Source organism: Acomys minous (genome assembly GCF_964271855.1).
Source record: "Acomys minous genome assembly, chromosome: 8".
NCBI lineage: Eukaryota > Metazoa > Chordata > Mammalia > Rodentia > Muridae > Acomys > Acomys minous.
This window is the reverse complement of record NC_140489.1, coordinates 20,604,783-20,630,122: the sequence shown is the minus strand read 5'-3', so window position 1 is coordinate 20,630,122 and position 25,340 is coordinate 20,604,783. Positions and strand designations below refer to the sequence as shown.

The 25,340-nt window shown below is 43.1% G+C and overlaps 2 protein-coding genes across 8 annotated transcripts in view; one reads left to right on the top strand and one right to left on the bottom strand.

The window, feature by feature from the left end:
- Positions 1–25,340, bottom strand: part of KCNK10 (potassium two pore domain channel subfamily K member 10) — a 145,170-nt gene that overhangs the window by 64,640 nt on the left and 55,190 nt on the right. For all 7 annotated transcript variants that reach the window (XM_084792986.1, XM_084792984.1, XM_084792982.1 and 4 more), the window contains 2 exons: positions 24,567–24,901; positions 4,535–4,652 (listed from right to left, as the gene is read on the bottom strand). In XM_084792986.1, the coding sequence (XP_084649112.1) occupies positions 4,535–4,652; positions 24,567–24,791 (343 nt within the window). In that variant the 5' untranslated portion in view covers positions 24,792–24,901. The remainder of the gene's footprint in view (positions 1–4,534; positions 4,653–24,566; positions 24,902–25,340) is intronic.
- Positions 18,235–18,609, top strand: LOC311603806 (ATP synthase membrane subunit K, mitochondrial-like). Its single transcript, XM_084792993.1, has one exon. It carries the CDS (start codon positions 18,313–18,315, stop codon positions 18,487–18,489), a length of 177 nt encoding a protein of 58 aa, XP_084649119.1. The 5' UTR covers positions 18,235–18,312; the 3' UTR covers positions 18,490–18,609.

Below are 25,340 nucleotides of genomic sequence, written 5' to 3'. Positions count from 1 at the left end.
ATGGGATAACAATTAAGATGTAATCTGAATAAATTAATAAAATTAAAATTTTAAAAAAGTGTATTGATACTGTGTGGTAGTACCGCTTTTCAGAAAAAGCCATTCCTAATGCATATAGCTTCATGCTACACATGGGAGTCTTTCTGGAAAATTATTGGGCAAGCCCTTAAAAGCTCCATGCCCTTTGACAGAACAATCTCTTTGGGCCTTTTCCAAGGAAACAACCAACTTCTCTAATAAAGGTTTTTACCTTGATGTTAAAAGGGTTACAAAAGTAGAAACACCTTAATCCGTCTACAACATGGGACAACATGAGCCCAAGGGGGCATCAGTGATGGGCTTTGCAGAGAACTCTGATGCTCTAACATTGCTTATAGTTGAAGGGAAAAGTGAACATCGGCTTGCAAACTATATGACCTCAAGCAAGCAGAACAGGAGATGAACTGCACAGTTAATGAGACAAAGCTCCCCAAGATAACTGCTCTATTGCCCTCACTCCTAGATAGTGGGAAATTCCTCAGGAACAATTTTAAAAGTGGCTAAGCCCTGAGATTACTTGTAAGCCTCATCACAAGCCTTGCAATGAATTACCAGAAGTACTTGGCTTTTTTTTTAATGTGGCCATTTATTTTTCAGCTCATTACTTCTTGTATCAAGCTAGTTTGATTTTTTTTTTAATTTCTCTGTGTGGCTTTATAAAGGCCCTCTACTCTGGAATTAGATTTTACTTGGGTAAATAGTATTCAGATTATAATTAATTATGTCTTAGGCAAGAAAAAGAGAGGAAAAAGTAACATTTTCTAAATTGCATAGAAGAGGGATCCAGTGCACTGTGGGCTTCAGGTATTGGGTTATATTTTTGTTTGGTTTTGTCTGCATGCTTGCTTTGTAGTGGTTACTTGTTGGTAGCTAGCATCTTTATGATTTGCAATCCTATGAACAATTGGTCAGGCACAGTGGCCAGCCTTTTTTCAAACAGGGAACAGCATCTCAGATAGGCAAGCTAAGGACACATGAGCCCAGAGATTCATCCAATACGGCAGCTCTGCCTAAGACTTGAATCATGTGGGCCAAAGATGGCAACTGCAGTGGCCAGAAGAATCAGGCTCTGGTTGTGGGGTCAAAGGATAAGTATGGACCTTCTATGAACTCTCTAGCATCTGTATGCATTGATTAGGAATGTCTAGATTATAGTAAATCTAAGGCAGACTAGCTTAAGCCTAAAAATAATGGAAAATCCCACTGTATCTGGAAAAATAGGAGGCTTAATATGTTTGTTAGTATTTTGCAAGTAGCTACTTTCAGAGCTTTCAGAGGATGAGCAGGGTCCACTTACCACTGGCCCTTTCCTTATTCTGGTACCATTAGCTCAACTCTAGGCAGAGCAGCCGACTGATGGAAGACCATAAGGGGCAGAGGCTTGGATCTTTCTTTTCTAGGCTTATCATCAGTAAGAAAGTGAGGAAGCCCTTCCCTCCAGAGTTCAAGCAAAATTCCAAGAAATTCCTGTTGCTGTCTTTGAACTCTGACCATGGACTAAATTTCTTTGTGCAGATAATTTCATTCTTCTCCAGAGCCTAGGGGTTCTGAGTGGGAAAGTGGGGGTCATGAGTGGAAGAGGAAGATTAGATATACTGTTGTTAGGACAAATGTGAATTAAAAAAAAACTGCATGGGTGGCTGAAAAAACAAGTAAGGGCCAATAAATACTATTAGTAACTCAAAACTATTGTAATACTTGAGAGTCCAGCATAGATATTGTTCTTTAAATGTATCAGACAAAATCCTGATTTAGCAATTTCATACCAGAAGGAAATGAATATGTTTTTCCCATTATATGTAGCATCCCCTAATAGGTTGTCAATCTAATATTGGCACTTAAGAGTATTTTCCAAAGTTTACTTCTCAAAATGGCCAAGACTCTCTTGGTTTTTAATTATTTCGCAAATCCTCTTAAAATACGTGATGCCTCTCTTCATCCTAAAACCCAGACTGACAAGCACATTCTAATCTGATGTCATCTTTATCTGATGGATGGCAGTGTGGTCATTTGGATGGCTGAGGTTCATAGTGTCACAGAGGTCCAGGCCACATGCCTTCTCTGTTGGGTGTAGTGAGTCTGCGAAGTCCAATATAGCCCAACCAGATCTGGAGACCCCAGAGGCTTCCAGGCATACACCTAAATATTTAATCAACACTTAAAACTATGACAATAGCTGGTGTAAGTTATTTAAGAATTGCAAGTGCAAAATAGCTTGTTACGTTTATTAATTAGATTAAGAGAGTTAGTTGGTGGTTAATTTTAGGTGCTTACCTGACTGGGTTATGAATATCTAGAGAACTGATAAAGCTGTATTGGATGTGTCTGCTAAAATGTTTCTAGATGTTTCCACGGGGCATTGTCGTGTGAGTTTATGGGCTAAGTATGGAAAATCCATTGTCATTGTGGGTAGGATCATTTAATTGGCTGAGCTCTTGCATAGAACAAAAATGGGGAGAAATAGAAAAGATATATCTCTCTCTCTTTCTCTCTCTCTCTCTCTCTCTCTCTCTCTCTCTCTCTCTCTCTCTCTCTCTCTCTCTCTCATAAATTGCTGTAGTGACTACATACACTGTGTAAAGGGAGAAAGATAATTTTTTAAAAGGAAAAGAGATCTCTCCTCCTCCTCCTCCTCCTCCTCCTCCTCCTCCTCCTCCTCCTCCTCCCTCTCCTCTCTCTCCTCCTCCTCCTTCTCCTTCTCCTTCTCCTACACTTGAATACCAAAACTCCAACCTTTCTGACCTGTAGTCACCAGGATTTATACTGCTGGCTTTCTGGATTTTCAGCTCTTTGGCCCCAGTCTAAGAGTTATACCATCAGCATCCCTGAGATCTTTGAACTTGGATTAAACCATCCGAAGGCATCCCCAAGCTTCCACTGCAAGCAGCCTGCCAAGGAACTTCTTGGGCCCATGATTGCAGATGCCAATTCTCCTGCCCTATGTCTATACATACATAATCCTCTTGCTGCTTCCCTGAAGACCTCAACTGACGCAAGCCTCAGTAAGAACAAAAACTCTCTTTCATTCCAAATGTTTGTGTCACATAAAATTTTCTTGATTTCACTAGCGTAGAAGATCCTAGACCTTATGAATAGATATTAAACCAAAACCAAAAATGTTTGCCTCTAAAACAGCCCTTAGCCTCTAAAACATGCCCCCATAAGATATTGACTGTCCACGCCATAAACCAAAGTTAAGGGCTTCTCAAAAGGAACAGTTGGGCACCACAGAGACTCACTGTAGAAAGTTCATCTTAGGAACGTTAAAGTCATTCCCTATTCCAAGTTCTAGAATCCCAGGTGTGCACCACTGCCATCAGATTCTCCAGGAGCCACACTTAACTTCTCAAGGTGATTTCTAGCCGAGCAAATGATGATGAAGGGAACTAATATGAAAAGATGAGATGCACCAACACCAACACAGGTTTAATGTAGAGCAAGTGCAAAGATGAGGGGGAGCAAACATAGTGTAAATAACGCACTCTTGTCTCTTGTGTAGACTGTGTGATGCTTGCAACCTAGTGCAAAAGGAAATTGAGATGCTGGACAAGCTTACTGACTGTAGTGCGTGGACTGGCTAAGAGCGCATGCTTATTATTTAAAGCTGATAAGTCTCCTAATAGCTGTGCTAATCATCTTAAGGCAAACACTGAAAAGGTGGTGTCAGCTAACACTGTGTGGTGGAGAAAGATGGGAAAAGGAGATGTCATCATTCATAATCAGGATCTATGCATACTGGCCGATGACTAGAGCATCACAGCTATTATACACTGTTATAATTATAAAGTAACCCCAATGACAAAAACTCACAACACCCAAGTATAAGGAAATATATAAAAAAAAAAATAAGTACATGAGATAAAGCAGACACTGTTATGGGAAAGCAGTAATGAAAGTTCATCTAAGGATCAGTCAAAAGAGACAGCTTCCAGCAATCACCCAGATTTCATGTAATTAAGCTACCCTAGGAAGAGAGGGACACCGGACATGGAGCCCTCCACAAGTGGGATGGGAAGGAAGAAAGAAACCAGTGCTTCCACTTGCACAGTGGGAAGCTGAGAAACAATGCTTAGAACTGAAAATTCTAGGAGTGGCCATACCAGTTTAATATTTAAAGCCACAGAGGTGGATATTGAAAACATCAGACAAAAGAGATGAAAGTTCTTTTCTCTAGAACAAATCAAAAAAAAAATGGAGAGAGGCAAAGGGTGTTTTTCCCAACTCCCATTCCCAACTTTGTAGAATGTCTTCATACCATTATACATAATTCTACAAAGAAATACAATCCCTAAAATGAAATCTGAGCACAACAGAGCAATCCAAGCTCGATTGATCAACTCGTGCACTCTACTCTTGCATCTACATTTGGTCCTTTCTGTTGAAATGCCCTCTAGCTGCTCATTCTGAAATCTTCACCAAGCTTTGCTTTTTCCTGAGAGCAAGCATTCCTCGGGAGGGCCTGCAGAGGAAAGGATATCAGTGACGGAGTGGGTACCTATGGTCGTGATGACAGTTCCAGCAAAGAAGAAGGCACTTCCAAGGTCCCAGTGACTGCTGCTGTTGGAAGAGTTTCCTACTGGGCTGACTCCTGCATTATCAGCATCAAGAGCATGCTGCAAAGAGACGGGAGAGCACAAGAATGGGTTAGAAGGATGTTTTTAAGCTTCCAATAAATTACTATACTGCTCAAGAACCTGCAAGGATCTGGCACCAGCAGGGAAGCTGAAGAAGGTATGCCGTGCATTGAGTGGCATACCACAGACCCATGAAAATCAGATGATTTTTAAGTGGGGGAAATCAAGGGTTTAGAGCATAGGGCCTTTTATATAAAAACATACAGGCATAGGCGGTCTCAATTACACAAAATGCATAGGTAGTGCTGTGTGTACAGGTAGATGTCTATCAGGAAGTCCACCCAAAGCAGTTGTTTCTGGAAAGCCAGGATGTAGGTTCCTTTTTTCATTCATCACTTTCTGTCTTGTTAGAGACAGATTTCCACTGAGTTTGTTCCAATAACACAGGAGTTTAACGTCAGGCACCTGGTCAGGCCAGCTCTCTTCTGCCAGTTATTAATATCAAAATCTTAAGTTTTTTATCTCGATTTCTCTAAGCCTAATTAACGTATTTGCAAATTGAGGATGAGGCCCTCCCTTGCACAGCTATAATGATTCGATGAGGTGGGCTGAGTCCTTTAATATTCTTAGCCCATGTCTGTCTTTGTTAGGGTTAGGTTTATCAGAGCCAGTCACGTAACATGAGGACATGGTCGTTCAATGTTTAAACACCATAAAGTGGGCCAACACAAACAAAGGTCGCTATGATATCAACAAGTTTACCAGGGCCACCAGCATATACGTAGCCCATTTTTTGACTGAATTGTTATGCAGTACATGACTGTAGCATCAGTTACATAACTATCATTGCACACGCTCACCCTCACATACGTGTGGAGGTCAGAGAACAGCTTGAGGGAGTCACTTCTCTCCTTCCAGCATTTGGGTTCTGGTAAGGGAATTCAGCCCATCAGATCTGGCAGAAAGCCCCTTTTGCCCAATGAACCATCTCACCAGTCCTGATCCCTCTTTTTAATCAACCAGGATGAATCCTCAGTGTCCACTGGAACCTATACTCTAAATATGGCCACTACATTGTTCCCAATGATGACCCAGTCCCATCTCTCAGCAACTGCAATATCTCCACTCCATGGGGTGCTCCCTCATTCCCTTGTGGTTTTGATTACATTCTCCCACAACCATGCCCATCACTCAGACCCTTCTTTTCCTCAAAGCCTCAGTCCATGCATTGCAGCTCCGCAGATGCCCCCTTCGCCACCTTAGCCTTGTGCACCAATTCCATATAACCCTAAAAACTGCCCCCACCCCCAGCTGCAGCATGAGCAGAGGAAGATAAATCCTCTCAGGGGCCCTTCCTGAGCTGGCCTGCCATCCTGCTTCAGGGAAGGTGCAGAAGAAGTCGCTATGATGTATCTCAGGCACGTGCAGTCCACAACTGTTGGGGACTTCATGGAGGAGGTGACGGAGGCATGAACCTCATAGAAAGACTGAGACTCCAAATTCTGGGCAAAGTTGGGATTTGCCAATGTACAGAGGGCAAGGCACAAATAATGAAGCTTGTCGCTATTTGTCCTCAACATCCCCCCCCCCCTTTAAGCTTGGCTCAAACAGGCACGTGGTGGTTGTCACAAACTGGAGGACAAGTGTAAACTCCTTATTCTCTTCAATATGGATGCCAGTGATATCACTCAAGCCTTCTAGGATACAGACAAGTAACCGTTCTATAAACAGCCACACGGTGAATATTTTATTTAGCTTTAGTAGGTTATGTAGAGTTTCTGTTGCCTATTTTTTCCTTCCTGTTCTTTTATAAATAACTGCTTAAATATGCAAAAATATCTTTCTTATTTCAGAAGTGATACAAAAACAAGACGTAGAATACATTTTGCATGCAAATAAGACTGACTAGGTGACAGAGTATTCTCTGTTTAAGTCTTTGGTCTAATCCTTCCTGCCTCCAGGAATATGAAATTATGACGGAGCTAGCTATGACTTCTAACATAAACTCTAGCACCCCAGAATTTAACATTGGCGGCATAGGATGTGCGCAGGTATTTTTGCCAATGGTCTGAACCAGAGTTGAGTGACACGATTACTTATTTACCCAAAGCTACATTCTGATCTAAGTGAGCTTGTCCATACACATGTGGGTGTGCGTGCATGCATGTGCAAGTATGTGTGGAGGCCAAAGGTCACCAGTGGATGTTTTCCTTTGTCACTCGCCAGCTTTTTTTTTTTTTTTTAGATGAGATCTCTCACTGAACATGGAGCTCACCAACTATCTAGACTGGCTGGCCAAAAAGCTCTGGGGTCTACCCGCCTCCCCTTCCCCAACACTGACATTGCATATGCATGCCCTCCCACCTGGGTTGTATATGGATGCTGTGGTCCTCATATTTGCGTGGCAGGCACTTTGCCAACTCAGCCATCTACCGGTCTCTACTCTGCTTTTGAGAGAGACAGATGTGGAGTCCTTTCCTATGCTAAAGCCTCACTTTCATTGTGTTGTGTGAGAGCCATCCAACCGTGTCACAAGGTCTTAAGGAAGGCTGATCGCCTCGCTGCGTATCTGCCTCTGATGGCTCCACTCACTCGTCATACTTCCAATACAGTCAGTCGGGCCTCAAATCACACCACCAATAGCTGGTAATTTATACTTTCCATAAAACTTGAGCATTTAGATCCAGTCAAGTGTCACGGACCTGAGAATTTCATACAAATATCATAAATAAACCCAGCACCGCTCATGAATACAGATTTGGGAGAAAGACAAATAGGAATGATTACTGGCACATGAAAAGCTCTGAAGAAGATGCCTTCTCCAGATTCATTTCTCTTGACTAACATAACCAATAAATATTTAATAGTTTTGCATGTGGCCCTCAAAGGAAGTGTTTATCAGCTGAAATGGGAGGAAAGCAATACTCATCAAGCACCTGCACTGAGGCAGATACGTCAGAAGTACAACTTTGGTCTATCTTTTCCCAAAACCCCAAGAAGGTAGTATTGGTCCCACCTTGGTGATGCTGCAACACACGTGGAAGAGTAGAGGGATGCATCTGAAGCCAGAGAGCCAGAAAGAAGAGGAGCCTTCATTCAAACCCTGTCTATCCCAAAGTGGATACCTTTGTCAATTCTCTACACACAACACCCAGAACACACTCCATGTCTCTTATTTCCATCCTCATATCCACATGAACATGGAGCTCGGCCATTGTCCTAGAATGCAGATAAGAGGACCTCACATGGTCATCTCTAACTAGACCACTTCCTTGAACACACATGCGTGTAGACACCCCAAGCTCCATGTGGCTGTTGGAAATGGTGGTAGTTTAATTGTTCTACATTAAAAAAAACAAAATTGGGATCTGGGGAGGTGGGCTCAATCAGCAAAATGTTTACCTCAAAATCATAAGGATCCCCACTTTGATCCCCAAAGCCCACATAAAAATACCAGCCATGGTGGTCCTTATTTGTAATCCCAGCTCTGGGGAGGTAGAGACAGGAGGTTCCTGGAGCTCTCATTGCTGCCAGTCTAACTCAACTGATGAACAACAGACCAATGGCCGACTCTGTCTCAAAGAAGGTAATGGAAGTTCCTGAAGACAGAATCCTAGGTTGTCTTCTGGTGCTCACCTGTACCCCAGAACACACACACACACACACACACACACACACACACACACACACACACACACACACTCACACAGTAATATGGAAGCAAGAGAATGAAAAAGAAAGCTGGGCAATCATGGAATCCCAGCATTCAGGAGACAGAGGCAAGCAGATCTCTGTGAGTTCAAGGCCAGCCTGGTCTACAAAGAAAGTTCTGGACAACCAAGGCTGCACAGAAAAGCCCTGTCTCAAAAAATCAAAAACAATTAATTAACTAATAAACCTGACTATAACTGCTATCACTTGAATTTGGAAGATCATATTGATAAAAATCACCGTATTTCTGAGGGTAGCATGCAATGCTTTAGTATATGCTATACATTGTACAATGTTTAAATATAGTCAATATATTTATACTCCCAGAACAATTATCATTTACTTACAGTGAAACTAGTTAAAATGTATACAGCTTCTTAAAATCATATACTTTTGTAGTCAGTCTAAAGCTGAGTAAGGGGAATTGTACCTTTAGTTCCGGAATTTAGTAAACAACCTGGGCTTCATGAGTTTGTTTCAAGACAAAATAAAAAGGAAAACCAAGGACCAGGATATCATAACATTTAAGCATACCAGTGATGAAATGACACAGGTAATGAAACTAAACTGTATACAGTTGGGTTTAAAAGACATTATATGGGGCTGAGGAGATAGCACATGCCTAGCTGTTCACCACTCTACTAGGTTCAATCTCCAGTATCTGACCCTCCCCCCAAGGGCTTGAAGTTGTTACATGGTGAAAATTCAATCGCAGTTAGCATCAATTTGGGTCACAATCTCAGACTCAGTGAGCAAAACCTGTTCATCTACAATGTCAATCACTATCAAGTTCACATAGTCTTATGAGAAGACAGATGGCAAGTGATAGAAAGGCAATAGATAATTGGTGAATGAGGCATTGATAGACGAATAGTAGATATATCATAGGTAATGGGTAGATGATAGGTATATTATTAATAGATGATTCATAGAAAGATATATAGATAGATAGATGATAGGTAGATAGATAGATAGATAGATAGATAGATAGATAGATAGATGGTAGATAGTACATTTAAGAAGACATTATCTTCTAATTCCACCATTTGTTGTATTTCTCATTTGACCCAAGTTGAAATTTCTGGCTGCCTAGCAAATGACTTGAGAGGGAACGCTAGAGCAAGTGCTTAAATGAATGAACAAGCTAAGGTAATAGACATAGGCACACATTTCTTCCCGAGGTATGAAAGAAAAACATTTCTAATTCTTAGTATATAAGAGAATCATAAAAATAACAACAACCATCCCACAAATACATGTGTTGTCAGGTGAAAGGATCTTTAAATAGTAAAATAAAAAAGAGGAGGGAGAGCCAGGCATAGAGGTACACGCCTGTAATTCCAGCACTAGGGGAGGCAGAGGCAGGTGGATCGCTGTGAGTGTGAGGCCAGCTGGTCAACAAAGTGAGTCCAGAATAGCCAAGGCTACCCAGAGAAACCCTGTCTCAAAAAATAAAAGAAAAAATAAAGAAAAGAAAGAAAAAAGAAAAAAAGAAGAGGGAGACAAAAACAGGAGGGCAACTGACTTGGAGGAGGGCAGCATGTAAACAAATCCGTATTCTCTTTCTATCTCCACCAACCCCTGTCTCCCAACGCCATGCATGAAGACCACTTTGAAAGTATAATACAGAAGCTACAGCCCACAGAATAAGCCTGCTGTGAGGGGAGCATGAACAGGGGAGGGAGAGGTGGCTCCTCCCTGCAGGACGCCTAGCCAGGCTCCTGTTAGGATGCTGGGCTGTGTAAATCACACTTCCATACAGCACAAGATGCCATCATGGCTCCTGTTAGGATGCTGGGCTGTGTAAATCACACTTCCATACAGCACAAGATGCCATCATGAGTGTTAGTGCTGCACAAGAATAAATAATAGCCCACAGGGGACCAATAAATGTCTGGGGCTTTTCTCCTATGATCTGTGTACTTGGTGAGATCATCTGTCTCTCTCTCTCTCTGTCCTTATGAGGCACCATGAAGACAAACAACCAAAGAGCCAATCCGCTTCTCCCAGATTAGCTGAAGGAGTCAACAGATTTGTGCCACACGCAGCCACACAGAGAGCTCGGGTTAACTAACCACTGGATTTTAAGTTCCAATTCAGGACATTTCCAGAATGAATACTGGACCTGTTAAAACTTAAACTGGAAGCACAGCTCAGTTCTAATCCAGGCCACAATCATTCCGCTAATAGCTTAACCACAGGACACAAAAAGAAAGGACTTTATCTGAGGGTGCACCCACATCTCTGGCTGTCTGAGGTTCTTCATCCCTACAGAACACCATCAGCAAAAAAAAAAAAAAAAAAAAAAAAAAAAACTGCTAAGTTGTATATTTAGTCAGGGGATAGGGTGGCATGGTCTGTGAGTGTGGCAAGTGGCTTCATATGCATACTCTAAGTAAACATATGTTCAGCTATGAATGGATAGAGGTACAACCATGAGCCCCATGAGGAAGGCCTGGTGAACCGAGTGCATTAACAGCCCCAAAACACCCTCAGTGATGCAAAGCCCAGCAGACAGGCTCTCGCTCCTTTATGGTAAAGGAAGAGCCTCAGGTGCGAAGCAGAAAGGTGACATTAATTTGTTTGCAACACTCTTTCCTCCTTTCTCCTGCTTCAGAAGTTCTTAACACATAAATATTTCATTGACTCAGCAGGGAGCATGCTGGGGCTGCTTCAGAATACTAACAGCAGTGAGGGGGGGAGGAAGTCTGGAGCCATACTCAACAGGCACACTGCCAGGGTCAGAGGCCATCTTTGCTTCGGTGCAGACAGGCAGAGTATTGTGAATATTATTCCTGCAAATATAAATAAACCCACAAATGTTTGGACTGTACAAAGTCTCCCTGCTTCCTGAATCTGTTCTCTCTTCTATAAAATGAGGAAAGTCTATTTCCCTTGCAAAGTTGTTAACAAGGCTTTTAACAATGTATGCAACAGTTCAGATATTAAAGTCACATATAATAATAATAATAATAATAATAATAATAATAATAATAATAATAATAATAAATTCTTTTTGAGTTCCTAGGAGCGCCCTCACAATGACTATATATGACAATCATCATTACTATCCTCATGGGTTGAGAGAGACTGAGAATAGTGGGGTCCCTGGACCACAGCTCGCATATGGTGGATGGCAAGTCTAGCCAGCAATGCTATTAAAATCATCAACAGGAAGACCATTGTGCCAGACTCTAGAAACATGGATCTGTCCATCCCAAGTTTTGGGTTTTTTTTTTCTCACCATCTCATTTACTCAGTTCACCCTACCTGTCACATCCAGGCTGAGACATCTCAACTGCTTGTGAGAAGAATGGGAAAACAGGACCCAGGCAGAGGGTCAATATGACACCAGGCCTGTGCTGGCCTGGGAGCCATAATCGAGAGGCCACCCTAACTGCACCACTTCAAAGCCCTCAACAACCCCTACTCAGTTCTCCCTGGAAAGAGATACTCTCAGAAGGACAAAGGGAGAGGCACCTGCAGGGCTCAGGTGAAGATCACCATGATGTATTTTTTTCCTGCTGCTTTGAATATCCAGTTATGTGCAAATATTAGCCTTTCCTCAGATCCCAGGAGAGGCAGATAGCGGGCTTTCATCAGAACTTCATATCCTGACTGTCGATCTATATTGAAAGCCACCTCCAGAAGGGAGAGATGAGCAAAGGCTGTAGTTATAGGATTAGAGAAACTCGCGATGAGCCGGCATGCACAACCCTAGACTGTGGTCTTGGGCAGCCTAGACTTTCTTTCTTTCTTTCTTTTTTTAATTGAAAAATAAAATCATCCATATTACATCTCAATTGCTATCCCATCCCATGCATCCTCCCATTCCTCCTTCCCTCTCACTTTCACCCCATTCCCTTTCCCTATGACTGTGACTGAGGGGGACCTCCTCCCCCTAAATATGAGGCTCTTCTTGATAGTCTGCTATCCTTCCTCTGAGTGCCATTGGGCCTCCCCATCAAGGGGTCATGGCCAAATATGGGGCACCAGAGTTTGTGTGAAAGTCTCCACTTAACTGTGGAGAATGGCCTGTCCCTTGGCTAGATCTGAGTAGGAGTTTGATGCTGACTGCATGTATTGTCCTTGGTTGGTGCCATAGTTTGAGCAGAACCCCTGGGCCTAGATCTGCCCATCATAGTGTTCTTTTTGTAGGTTTCTAGGACCCTCTGGATCCTTCTATTTCTCCATCTCCTATATTTCTCTCACCTAGAGTCCCAATAGGATGTCTTCACCTCTGTCCCAATCTCCTGGTAAGTGAAGACTTTCATGGGACATGCCCCTTGGGCTAGTGTCCAGTTATAAGTGAGTATATACCATTTGAGTCTCTCTGCTTCTGGGTTAGCTCACTCATTATGATCATTTCTAGTTCAATCCATTTGTCTACAAATTTAGGAAATTCCTTGTTTTTAATAGCTGAGTAGTACTCCGTAGTGTAAATGTACCACAGTTTCTTTATCCATTCTTCTACTGAGGGACACTTAGGCTATTTCCATGTTCTGGCTATTATGAATAAGGCCACTATGAATATGGTTGAGCATATGTCCTGGTGCATCTTCTGGGTATATTCCAAGGAGTAGAATAGCTGGGTCTTGAGGAAGCCCTATCACCAGTTTTCTGGGACAGCCTAGACTTTCTAATGACCCCAAGTAAATCCTTTGAACAAGGAAGGAGAATAGATTCTAAACTCAATTCATGAATGCCTGAATATAATGACTAACTTAGCTAAATATCATCATAGTGGACCAACTATACTTCGGGGAGCTTATTTAACTTCTTTCTAGATTGTGCCATATGATATAATAAAATTTCTCTCCCCTCCCCCAATTAATTACATAGAAAGATAAAATAAACCACGATGAATGCACCAAGAAGCCTAAGGAAACAAGAATATATGTGATCGATAAACTCCAGACTGGCTAAACAGTAGTCTTTCATCCCAGTTTGGATTTGTCCTCTACAAACTGAATAACAAATTTGTTAAGTAATGTTGAAAACCACTCCAGTCCTGAGGAGACTATCTGATGGATGCTTCACGGCTTCTATACTTTTAGACTATTTCTACTGAACATGAGTCTGCCCAATTGTTGTGATAGATAGAAAGATAGATGATTGCTAGATAGGTAGGCTGACAGACAAACAGACAGTAGAGCTGGCAAGATGGCTCAGCAAATTAAAGGACATGTTGCTAAATCTGACCACTTGAGGCTGATCCCTGGGGTCCATTCACATGGTGAGAAGAGAGAGCTGACTCCTAAAAGTCATCCTCTGACCTCCATATAGGCTTTGTGACATGCATTCCCCACCCCCACCAGCACTCACTAAGAAATAAATGTAGCTAGGATAGTAATAAGAGCAAAATAAAGGAATAACAAAATCACTTACAAGTCTACAAAATCAGATAAACAATCCAATTCATTACAGCATGAGCTTACAGAGAGTATTAGAGAGAGCCTGAATGTAAAAGACAGTATAAAATACTGCTAAAAGGAGCCCTCATGGTCTTCATTGGATTTGACTCCATTTGCTTGGCCCCTTATTGCTCTTTAGTTTCAACTTTAACCCCAAATTCATATTTTACACCCCAAGCCCCGTAAAAATTGAGTCCATACATACTACCAGCATGTCTCTGATAAGCATAGTTTGATTAAGGTGGAAACAAGGAAGTTGGGACAATCAGAGACACTCTGAAGAAAATTCTAGAATACCTTTATAAATAATGATAGCGGCCAGCATTTGCAATATGCTAGACCCACAAAAGCCCTGGATGCTATGTGGAATATTCTCAGTGAGTATATTCACACTAAGACTAAGAAGCGAAAGTAATTTGTTCCAGGTTTCCGAAACCAGTAAGTTGGCAAGGCGAAGACGGCTTACAGCCTTTAACACCAGCCTTCTCCTGTCTTCTACAGGCAACTTTCTGTTGGCTTCTAAACACTTTCTTAAACTTATCTGCTCTTTCACCGTGCAGGATGATGCAGACAACTCAGAACAGACACGACTGCCCCCGTTTTAGAGAAGCCTAAAGAAAACCTTTACTTGCTCAGTGGTTCATCCTGAACCCTTAAGTTTTTCGCCTCTTCTTCCCACTTCTGTGAAGAAGAGAAAAATAAGTATTGTCAACACAGACTGAACACCTTCTCTTAGTGATAGCTCTTGTCCTCTGGCCTTCAAACAAATCACACTGGTCTAGTCTTAATACTTGTGTTCAGACACAAAGCCAGATTCCCATAGAAGCAAGCTAGCAACCAGTCATCACTGTCTACCGTCCACTCATGGGTGGGTAGCCCCAGTTCAGGGGTCCTGTAGCTGGAGTTTAAGATTCTCCCTTTCCATGAATGGGAGCCTAAGTGCTTCCTGGTCTTTTAAACCAATCACATTGGACTCCATCCAAGCCAAGCGTGTCTCCTCAACTCATTGTGGTTTAAAAGGCAAAGTTTCTGGAGCTGCGGAATCTTGTTTGGCATCTCAGTTCTACCTCTGACCAAAGCTTGAGCACGTTATGTGAGTCTTTACCTCTCAGTTCCCTGGCCCTTTCTGAGAGAATCTTGCCTCCTCGTGGAGACTAGATGAGGCACATCCCCCAAAGCAGTAGAGCAACAATCTCTACGCTACATGAGCAAGCCGCGCAGTTCATACTCAGCCGAAGGTGCTTGGAAGACAGGGCAGTGTTTGCGTCCTACACTTACCTCATGCTTCCTCAAAATTGCTAAAGCCTACCGTGGCACCTGCTTTATGCCAAGTAGTCAAATATTAGTTATCCAAATGAATGGCATGGATTAGAAATAGGAAGACTACCTGTACAAACCACCACCAAAAATTCATTCTTCCACAACATAGACAGCAACACTCTAAACAAAAGCCAACACGGGCTTTTGTGTGGAAACACAGACTCACTAGCATTTATTTCTGGGTTTTGGTATTTCTTTTCAAAGAGTTTTGGTTTTTTTGGTTTTTGTTTTTTTTTAAATGCTGAGTCCCTGGTTGCTGATTCATTTTCCAAGGCCATGCCAATTTCCATTAGCTCTGGCTTAAATGCTTGAGATCCTCTGCCCAATCAGTGACAGAATCAATAACCCTGGGGGGGGGGGAAGATGCAATAATAATAATAATAATAGTAATGAGGTGGAGGCCTGCAGAGGCCTGTGGAGGCCTGCGGAGGCAGGCCAGGAGCTGCAGGCCTGGTCTTGCACACACTGAACAATCTTCTGTGTGACTGAACTGCTGACTAAAGGGCAAGCTCTCTGACTGCCAGTCACCAACCAGGAAGAATTATGTCACCCTTCAGAGCTGTGTCCCTGGGCACTGTCAGAGGTCACTTGCTGGCCGGGCTGACTGGCAGGGAGAGAGCAGAGGTGACCTGGTTTGGGAGTCTGGACTCAGAGCCTGATGCACAATTATCTCAGAAACCATATCTATCTCAGAAGCAGAGGCTCATAGGGAGGGGCTATTAGGAGGTGTGGCCTAGTTGGAGTTGTTGTGGCCTTATTGGAGGAAGTGTGTCACTGAGGCTTTGAGGTTTCAGATGCTCAAAGCAGGCCCGGTGTCACACTCTCTGTCTGCTGCCTGCTGATCCAGATGTAGACCTCTAGGCTGCTTCTCCAGCGCCATGCTGCCTGTGTGCCACCATGCTTTCCGCCATGATGAGAATGGGCTAAACTTCTGAACTCTAAGCCAGCCCCAATTAAATGCTTTCTTTCATAAGAGTTTCAACCGCCATGCTGTCTCTTCGCCCCAGTAGAATTTCTAAGACACCACGCTCTTAAGAAAAGGATTGTCAGGGGAGGCTGGCGACATGGCTCAGAGGTTAAGAGCACTGGCTGCTCTTCCAAAGGTCCTGAGTTCAATTCCCAGCAACCATATGGTAGCTCATAACCATCTATAGTAAGATCTGGTGTCCTCCTCTGGTGTACAGTTGTACATACATGCAGAACACTGAATACATAATAAATAAATCTTTTAAAAAGGGGGTGAGGAGAAAAGGATTTTCTGGCCAGGCACAGTAGCAGATGGCTATAGTCTCTGCACTTGGGAGATAGGGAACCTTAATTTCCTTTTTCATCCTTGTTTTACTTATAAATATTTACATAATAATATTCATAGGTCTTGCCCTTCCTTGTATCTACAGATATAACTGTTCAAAGGCAGGGCATTTTGAAAGAGGTGAGTAATAATTAACAGTTACTCCAGAAGCACAGAGCAGGTATGGTAGCTCGTCTTAGTTATAAACCCCAAAAACACAAAATCTTCATTTGTCTCTGACTCACCATTCAATCCGCAAGATCTAGGATCATGTTCGGCACAGAGTGGACCATCAACACAGTCACTGAATGAATGAATCAGTGCGTGGTAAAGGTATTAGCAGAAGAAAATGGCAATGCCTACAGCCTACAAGCATCATGTAATTTACCCCATATTTGAGTCTAAAGGTAATGTGCTGTCATCTCTAGGCTTCATCTTATCTTCAGTCACCATGAGCAAAATGCCCATATTCAATACCACACGAGAAAACCCAGGGCCCTCGTGCAGCTGCCCAGATCTTAAATTCAATCCTCTTTGACTAAAACATGGTGGCATCAAGCCCAAGAAGCGTAATTAACCAGAGATCAACTGTCCAGCCCCAGAGCCTTGTCATAGATACTGTGGACAGAAAAATTACATATCCACGAAAGAGGAAGAGACAGTGTGGCACATGTCCAATGGCAAGCATCAAGCCTCACCAAGGAACCAATTTAGTGTAGATCTCTTTAGTGAGGAGGCGTTTCTCTTGATTTTGTACTACACTATCGGTCCATCGTGTCCTGCCAAAGCAGGGATCTAATTAAATGAGCATAATTCTAATGTTTAAGAAGGCAACATTCTTTAATGGTTGCTTCCAGGGGTCCTGATCAAACTATGGCACCAGCCAAGGACAATACATGCAATAAACTCTGAACCCTTACCCAGATCTAGCCAATGGACAGGACATTCTCCACAGTTGAGTGGAGAGTGGGGTCTGACTTTCACATGAACTCTGGTGACCCACATGTCCCCTTGATGGGTAGGCCTAGTGGCACTCAGAGGGAGGATAGCAGGCTACCAAGAAGAGACTTGATACCCTATGAGCATATACAGGGGGAGGAGGTTCCCCTCAGTCACAGTCATAGGGATGGGGAGTATGGGGAAAGCGGGAGGGAGGAAGGAATGGGACGATACAAGGGATGGGCTAACAATTTAGATGTAATATGAATAAATTAATAAAATATATATTTAAAAAAGAAGAAAAAAAGAGGGCAACATTCAAGACCCATTTGAATCTGTTCTTATCTTGCCTCTACCTGGTACCAGAACCTTACTCTGTGTAAAATAGGACAGTGAGGACAGTCACCTATATGAGCATGGAAACAATCACGTAAAGCCTAGTTATATATAAACTCCCTAGCAAGCAAGCACACAATTAATACTCAAGGGAAATGCCAAGTGGTAGTCACCAAATACTGCTCAAGGCCCGGGTTCTGAGTAAAGCAACACCTGAGAATCCATTTGGGAATGTTAAAAATCTGTGAGACATCATAAAGGGGCTGGGGGGATGGCTCAGTTGATAAGAATACCTGGTGTTCTTCCAAAGGACCCAAGTTTGGTACCCAGCAAACATGTATAGACTCTCAACCTTCTGTAATTCCAGGTCCAGGGGATTGGAAGCCCACTTCTGTTCTCCTCAAACACACACACCCAAAAAAACCCTAAACTTTAGGAAAAAATCATAAAGTAAAATCCAATAAGAAAGTTCTTGTGTGTCATCAGAGTGTCACTGGACCAGTCATAGAGGGTAAGAAACAGCAGGATGAGAACAGACTCTGTCACACACTCCACCACAGTCTGGACTAGGCTAACGTTGGGCAAATGAAAATCATGGGATATGATCTTCCGGTCGGACTGAGCTGGTTGCTGGGTTTGTTGAAGGACATCGGCTGCGGAATTTGTGATTTGGGCAAAGACTGAAGTCATGGCTGGTGCAGAAAGTGATAGCCAGTTCCAGTTCACTGGTATTAAAAAGTATTTCAACTCTTATACTCGCACAGGTAGAATGAATTGTGTCCCGGCCACATATGGAAGCATTGCTTTGTTGGTCTTATACTTCAAGTTAAGGCCTAAAAATACTCCTGCTGTGAAAGCAACATAAATGGATTTTGAAATGTCTGACCTCAGCTGTTAAGTCCCATGCCTGAAGAACCTGATGTCAACTCATCATGTAATATTCAATTTGTACAATAAATTATGAACCTGGAAAAAAAAAAGAAAATCATGGGATTGTTCAGACAGAAAGACTGCCACAAACAGAAGGTGCCAATGTGGTAGGCACCTTATGCAGCAAGCAGCCTTCTTCTATGAAATATCTTGCCTTAGCAGTGTGTATCTATTGGGGGGGGGAGGGGGGGAAAGGCTGCCAAGTGACCACGTGAGCTCCACCAAGGACGTTCAAAGTCTCAAAACCTCCAAGGACATTCAAAGCCTCAAAACCTCCAAGAACTCAAATCCTGATGATGAGCGACTACAGCAAACCATCATCCGCACAGCCAAAGCATCCTTCCTTCCTCCTGTCAGTCTCTGCAGCCTCCTCATGATTTTATGCTTTATGGATTACAGAAGATGAATGTTTTGTGGCTGTCACCAAGACTATCAGTGCAGAAGTGTCTGGCACAATTGCACCGGGAACAGGGAGATAAGCAATTGTGATGTGTAAGAGCGTTGGGGATAAAGGAATTCTCAGGACAAAGTGACTGTCACATTAAGTCCGTGGAAACTCTAAGTTCAAAACCACACTTAAGGCAGCCTACTCTACAGCAAAAGGAATCCCTGGGCAGGGTCACCTTTTTCATTTCGTTGCAGTCCTTGCAAGTCACATTGGAGGAGGAAGACAGACGGTTGGCCAGGGAAAGGAGCCACAGTTGCTGAATGCCAGTAGCACTCAGGTCCTCCACCAGGCACCTACAGCATCCAGCAGTCTCTGGAATCCCTACGAGGACCAACTGCTCCCTTTGCAAGGAGGAGGAGCCTTGGGTTGAGCGGGTAAAAGGGCAAATCCACGCAACTCCAACACTCCTACCCTTTGCCCTCCTTTACATTACACACGATGTTGCAATACTCTCCCTACTGGTCTTTACAAACTCCTGTGCAAGGGGGGGGGGGGGGGGGAGGGACCTTGCAAATCTCCCTGATGCTTCTCCTCGCACCTCCTCCCGTCCTGACAGTTGTAGCGCGCTCTCTCTCTCTCTCTCTCTCTCTCTCTCTCTCTCTCTCTCTCTCTCTCTCTCCCCCCCCCCACAAACATGCCCTTCAGCTGTGGTCTACCTAATGAACCTCTCTCACTGGTGGAGGGCATGAGATAATGCCATCAGACCTCCTGGCAATGAAGCTGCATCTCCCACTGGCTCTGCAGGTAACCACGAACACGTAACTTCACCTCCTGGAGGTTTGGTCCCTCATCTGTAGAGTAGCACTAGAAACAGTCCTTATGGGGTAGATAGTTGGAGGATGAAAGGAAATAATATCCATAAATCATACCTGCATTTCCAATTCCCTGGCCTCTCTAGGCCTAACATTTTTTTTTTCAAATAGCTCCAACGCTCCAACTAGAGAGTCCAGATTATTTGCTACATTTCCCTTCCTGTACAGCTCTCCAATGTTTTTGTTGTTAAACTCGGCTATCTCTTAGGCTGTATTTTTATAAGGTATTTAGTGACCTCCATGGCCTCTACTCACTAGATATCTATCTGTAGCATCTCTGCTGCGTGACAACCAAAAATGTCTCTCCATACAGTCAAGCGTTACCATGTTACCAGACCTCCCTTGGGAAATGCTGCCTTAAGCCTAGGGATACAGCCCAGTATGGGAGCATCTGTCTGCCATGTGAAAGACCCTGGGCTCACCCTATCAATTCCAGTGCTGCCCCTTAAAGGAACTACTACTTGAAGTTCCAAGTGAGAAAAACAGCCGCACCCACCACTAGCCTCTTCAGAGGGCTCATCACATGCCACAGTCTAAACTCTTTGTGATGAATTACTGCTTTTAGCCTTCTAGCACCCGAAAGGCAGCAGATTTTATGTTTTGTTAGCAATAAAAAGTGGAGTACAGGGAGGCTAGCAACATACTCAGGCTGTGTCTTGGTCCTATCCTGCCTGACTTCAGCATCTAAAGCATGACTTGCTTGCAGAGGAGTTCTGTAGCAATTCCAAGAAGGACCACACGGATGAATACATGAATTGATGGAGTGATGAATGAGACCTTCTCCTCCACATTGTTTTCTGCATCTCAGGGACTGTGCGCTATCAGTCTCTCAAGGGTTCCACAATACCCAAGTGATTCAATTTATCGGAAAATCCATCCCTAGCTTTGGTTCTTTCAAGCTATCTGGGCATTTTCTTAGAATTATGCTGTTTTGAATACTCTATATTTGTTCTCAGTAATGCAAACTGACTATCTTGGCATCAAAATAGTTTCATGCAATCTGTCCAAGAAATCTAATTTTCTAGCCACTGGTCACCTCGTCCAGACTAGGGTGAGACTCAACAGTATTATTTTTCCAATAGATCACAACTCACAAAAAAACATTTCAAGAGGAAAACCACTTTTAAATACTATACTTCTTAAAAGGTCTCTATCCAGTGCTGTGTGGATACGAAGTGAGAAACCTGCTTGCACTGCTCCATACACGTGGATGCTTGCATACAAAGTGGGGAGACCATTAGGGTACAGAGAGAAAGAGGAAGTGGCTTATGCAGATGAGACCTGATAGGATTTGGTCATATGGTGGGGCAGGAGGTCCCCTTCTGTCAGAGGTGTAGGGGAGGGGAATACAGCAGAAGAGAGAGGGAGGGTGGTAACAGGAAGATACAAGCAAGGGGAAAGCAACAGGGATGTAATATGGATAAATTATAATAAGTATCAAGACTTGAAGGACAAACACAGTCACCTTATTCTTGATTGGCGCATATGTGGCAATTAAAACTATTTAACATGTATTGTGATAAAGACTGTCTATAGACAAAAGAATAAGCCCTTAAGTCATAGAAGGCAGAGACCAGAAGATGTATCAGGGCTAAGACGGATACTCGCTGAGTATGAAGAGAAGCAGAAAATACTTCTGTTAGGCGCAAGGCACTCTGGTAGGGTTTTTTTCCCTCCTAAATGATAGAAAGGTTGAACGCAGGCAAATATTCGAGAGAGAGAATCAAATTCATCCTAGAGGAAGATTTGTGGGTCCAATAAATGAGGCAGGCTACTATCCCTGACTGCAAATCCCAGATGGCTCTGGACACTTCAGCACTTAGGAAGTTACTCAGTCTCTTTGAGAACCTGTGTCTACATTTCATGAGTGGGGAGAATAATGCCAACATGGAACGTTGTGTCAGTTTCATTACCATGCAAAGTCAGCTCAGGAAGTCAACTGAAAAGAAGAAAGAGTGGTTTGGGTCATAGTTTGAGCGCTTTTCATTGATGTTTGCTTGGCTCCATGACTGGGGGGTGTGTACTGAGGCAGAACAGCATTAGAAGAAGCACATAGTGGAGCAAAGCAGCTCATCTTATGGTTGTTAGGAAACCAGGAAGAACATGCCAACACAAGCAGGCTCCAACCAACCTACTCCCTCCACCTAGTCTTCGCCTCCTAGTTTCCACCACCTTCTAAGAATGCCAGCAAGGTAAGAATCCATCAGTGGCTCCATCCACTGATGAGAGTACCTCCTCATGATGCAGCCACTCTTTTAAAAGTTCTGCAGTTGTCAACCAAGCCATCAGTTCTTAAGCCTTGGGGGGGGGGACATCATATCCAAACCAGAGTGAACATCACTGGGAATTTTGGATGACATCGTATATGTAAATTGTTCACTTCCTAACAGGCATCTACAATGCTCTGTTGATGGTTGTTACAGTGTCCTAGGTGTATGCACACCTCATGTAACAGGAATCATAGAGGCAAACAACCCATGGCACCTTTGTGCTCATATACAGAATGTAAGAATAGTATAGAATAAATAATGGTAAATGTTTAAGAAGATAAATACATCTACCCTGGTTTGAACATTCTGCAAAATATTGCTGGGTAATTCATATGCAGTTTCATACATCTCTTAAGGTAAATAAATATAAAAAAAGCAAACAAAGTAAAACTGAGTGAGTTGGGTAAAGACACGTGTAGTGGCAGTGTCAGAATGAAGCCTCCGTGCTTTTCCACATCATCCTTCTACTTTGCCTCTGAGTCCTTTCATAAAGTAGAGGGGTCAAGGCCTGGCCAACAAAACAATACTTAATTAATCATCCAATATATGGATAAGCTCAGATACCTTATGACATCACCAATCCCCAGATGTACTTTGATATTTCCCAAAGTATTTAGCTATGAGGAAATAATCAGACACAAAGCAACACATAGACCACATACATACAGATGCAAACACAGTAAGGCATGGTCCCTTTCCTCACAGTCCCACTGGATAAGAAAGGAACTTCACATGTGATTTAGGGTCTAAATTTTGGACTCAAGACAGATCATCTATCAGGCTATGACATTGACTGCAATTAAATATAAGGACCTTACCACATACCACAGCATACAACAAGCTCCTAACACAGATTTGGTGGCTTTTATCTTTTTCAAAAAAGGTAAAGACATGCAAAGAATTGAATTATTATAAAAGAATAGTATGAAAAACTGCCTTTGGACGTTAACCTTTCATTTTTTTTTTTTAAATAAAAACTGAAGAAACCATTATGAGACCATATTTATTCACAGAGATGAGAAGTTGATTTCTAACTTATTTAAGAAGGAAGTCATGCTACCAAGACAAATTCAAAAGACTGGTTATTCCAAGGGTGCCAAATCACATATAGCATCTGAATTCCCTTGCCCTGTCCATGTCACTTGAAATAAATGAATAGAACAGCCCAGACTTGTGACTACTACACCATCCTGAGATGTGGCATGCATAAGAATTCTAAGCACAAGACCCCAGAGCCAGAAGGACTTATGAAAGCCATCTTTTCCACCCCTCTCCTTCCAAACTTTAAAAACTTTAGAAACTTTAGAAACACAGGGGTTGGGGGCCTGGTCCTCGTCTCCACATCTGTTGCTATCTTGCCTTATTCTTCTAGCTCAAAGGGATGCCTGAGAAGGGATGCCTTCCACTTCCGAGGCATCTCCTTCACCTCCAAAGTAGGAGTCCTTCATCAGGCCCTCAACCATTTCCCTTTCCTCCTTAAGCTTCCAGACTTCTCATGTCTACTCCTTCCAGTCACATCACCTTAGATGACTCTTAGCCCTTCGCTACCCAGTGCACCCCTGGCAACCAACCCACCCCTACTGTTGATGCTGGCTGGCTTCCTCTGCTTGCACCCCAAGTCCTCTACCTCCATGGTCTTGAGGATCTTTCTTCCACTGATATTAAGAGAATATAAAGACCTTAACACAGTTTCTGTTGTGTGGAGTTTAAAAACAAAACAAAACAGTTTGCCAGATTAGATCACTTTCCCTTGGTGGGGCATCCTTGCGAGGCCACAGAGGAAGGGGATGCAGGCTATCCTAATGAGACCTGATAGGCTAGGGTCTGGTGGTGTGGAAGAAGGGCCTCTATCAGAGGACTAGGGGAAGGGAGTAGGGGGAAAGATGAGGAGAGGTTGGGAATGGGAGAACACGAGTGAAGGGGTAATAATCAGGATGTAATGTGAATAAATTATAAAAAATCAAAAATAATTTTAAGAACCATTTGACAACTAATGTTACTCTGATCTTTATTATTTCTCCCCCATAAGCCCACTCAACAATTCTCCTAGTGATCCACAAATTCCTTCTTCATCCATTTATCTACAGACTGTTTTTCTCTTTCTCATGTTCCTTGACCCCGAATTGGTTAATATAGCCATGCTTATTGACACTTTTGCCTGCCTTTGACTTATGAGGCACTCTGATGTCCCAGCTCTTTCTCAGAGAGCTCAGACCAGAGTTAATCAACACGTATTGGTGGGCTTGAATCTAAGAAAATCTAAAATTATTTTGCCTGCCGCCACCTCTGGCCATCAGACCTGGAAACAGATGATACATAATACAATGACCTATCCCCAGGTCATGGTCCCACATCGGCACATGCCACCCCAGAGAAGACTTCCCTGGTCACCACAGACAAAACTCAGTGACCCACAAAGAAGACATCCACCCCATCATCCCTTCCCAAAGGCTGCTGTGTGCTAGACACACCCCCAGCTCACCTGGATTAGAGTCTCCAGCTCCTGAGGGCTCACACAGATATGATCTCTCAAGAACTCTGCCTTCTCCAAGGCGATGGTGTTCTTCTGACTGCTCTCAAAGGGCTGTTCCAATGCCCGGAAGACAAGGCCACCTGTGACGAGGTAGACCACCACAACCACAAAGATGGCAACCACTGTTTTCCACTTCATAACTGTCTGCAGGCCTCCCTGGGAGGCTCCTTCCATTCTGGCTACCACCGTGGCTCGGGAGGAAATGGAGAGGCGGGGCACAGGATGGTGCCCGTTAGTGGCACTCTTGGGCTGGCACACTGGTGGAGCTGCTGCAGGCACGGCCACTGAGGAAGCAGGTGGAGGAGAGGAGAGAAGAGAAGAAAATCCGTTTACAAAAACACAACAGCATACTCATCAGAAAAAAAAGAGAGCAGATCCTTTCTTCCTTCAGCCACCTTTCCAAACGTGAGGATGGAAAGCTGCAGCTGGGGAATTTGATTGGTTGTTAAGTACCTGCTTTTGCCTATTGCTGTTTTAATGTGTTCTTAGAAGTGATCATCAGGAGTCCTAATTCTAAAAAGAAAGAGTATCAATTGGGTTTAAAACACTTATATTTCCCTACAAGGATCCGAACTGAAAAGTTGTCTATGTTCATTTATACCTCATCTCCTCCCCTCGGCTCCTGTAGGAAACATCATTTTTTGAAAAACAAGCATATCATTCAGACAGAAGAAAAACCAAACAGAAGAGGGACACACAGCTATTCCAAGTACAGAAGCAGAG

Excerpts from the sequence above, each read along its gene's own strand:
- LOC311603806 (XM_084792993.1), top strand. The coding sequence starts at position 18,313 with ATGGCTGGTGCAGAAAGTGATAGCCAGTTCCAGTTCACTGGTATTAAA.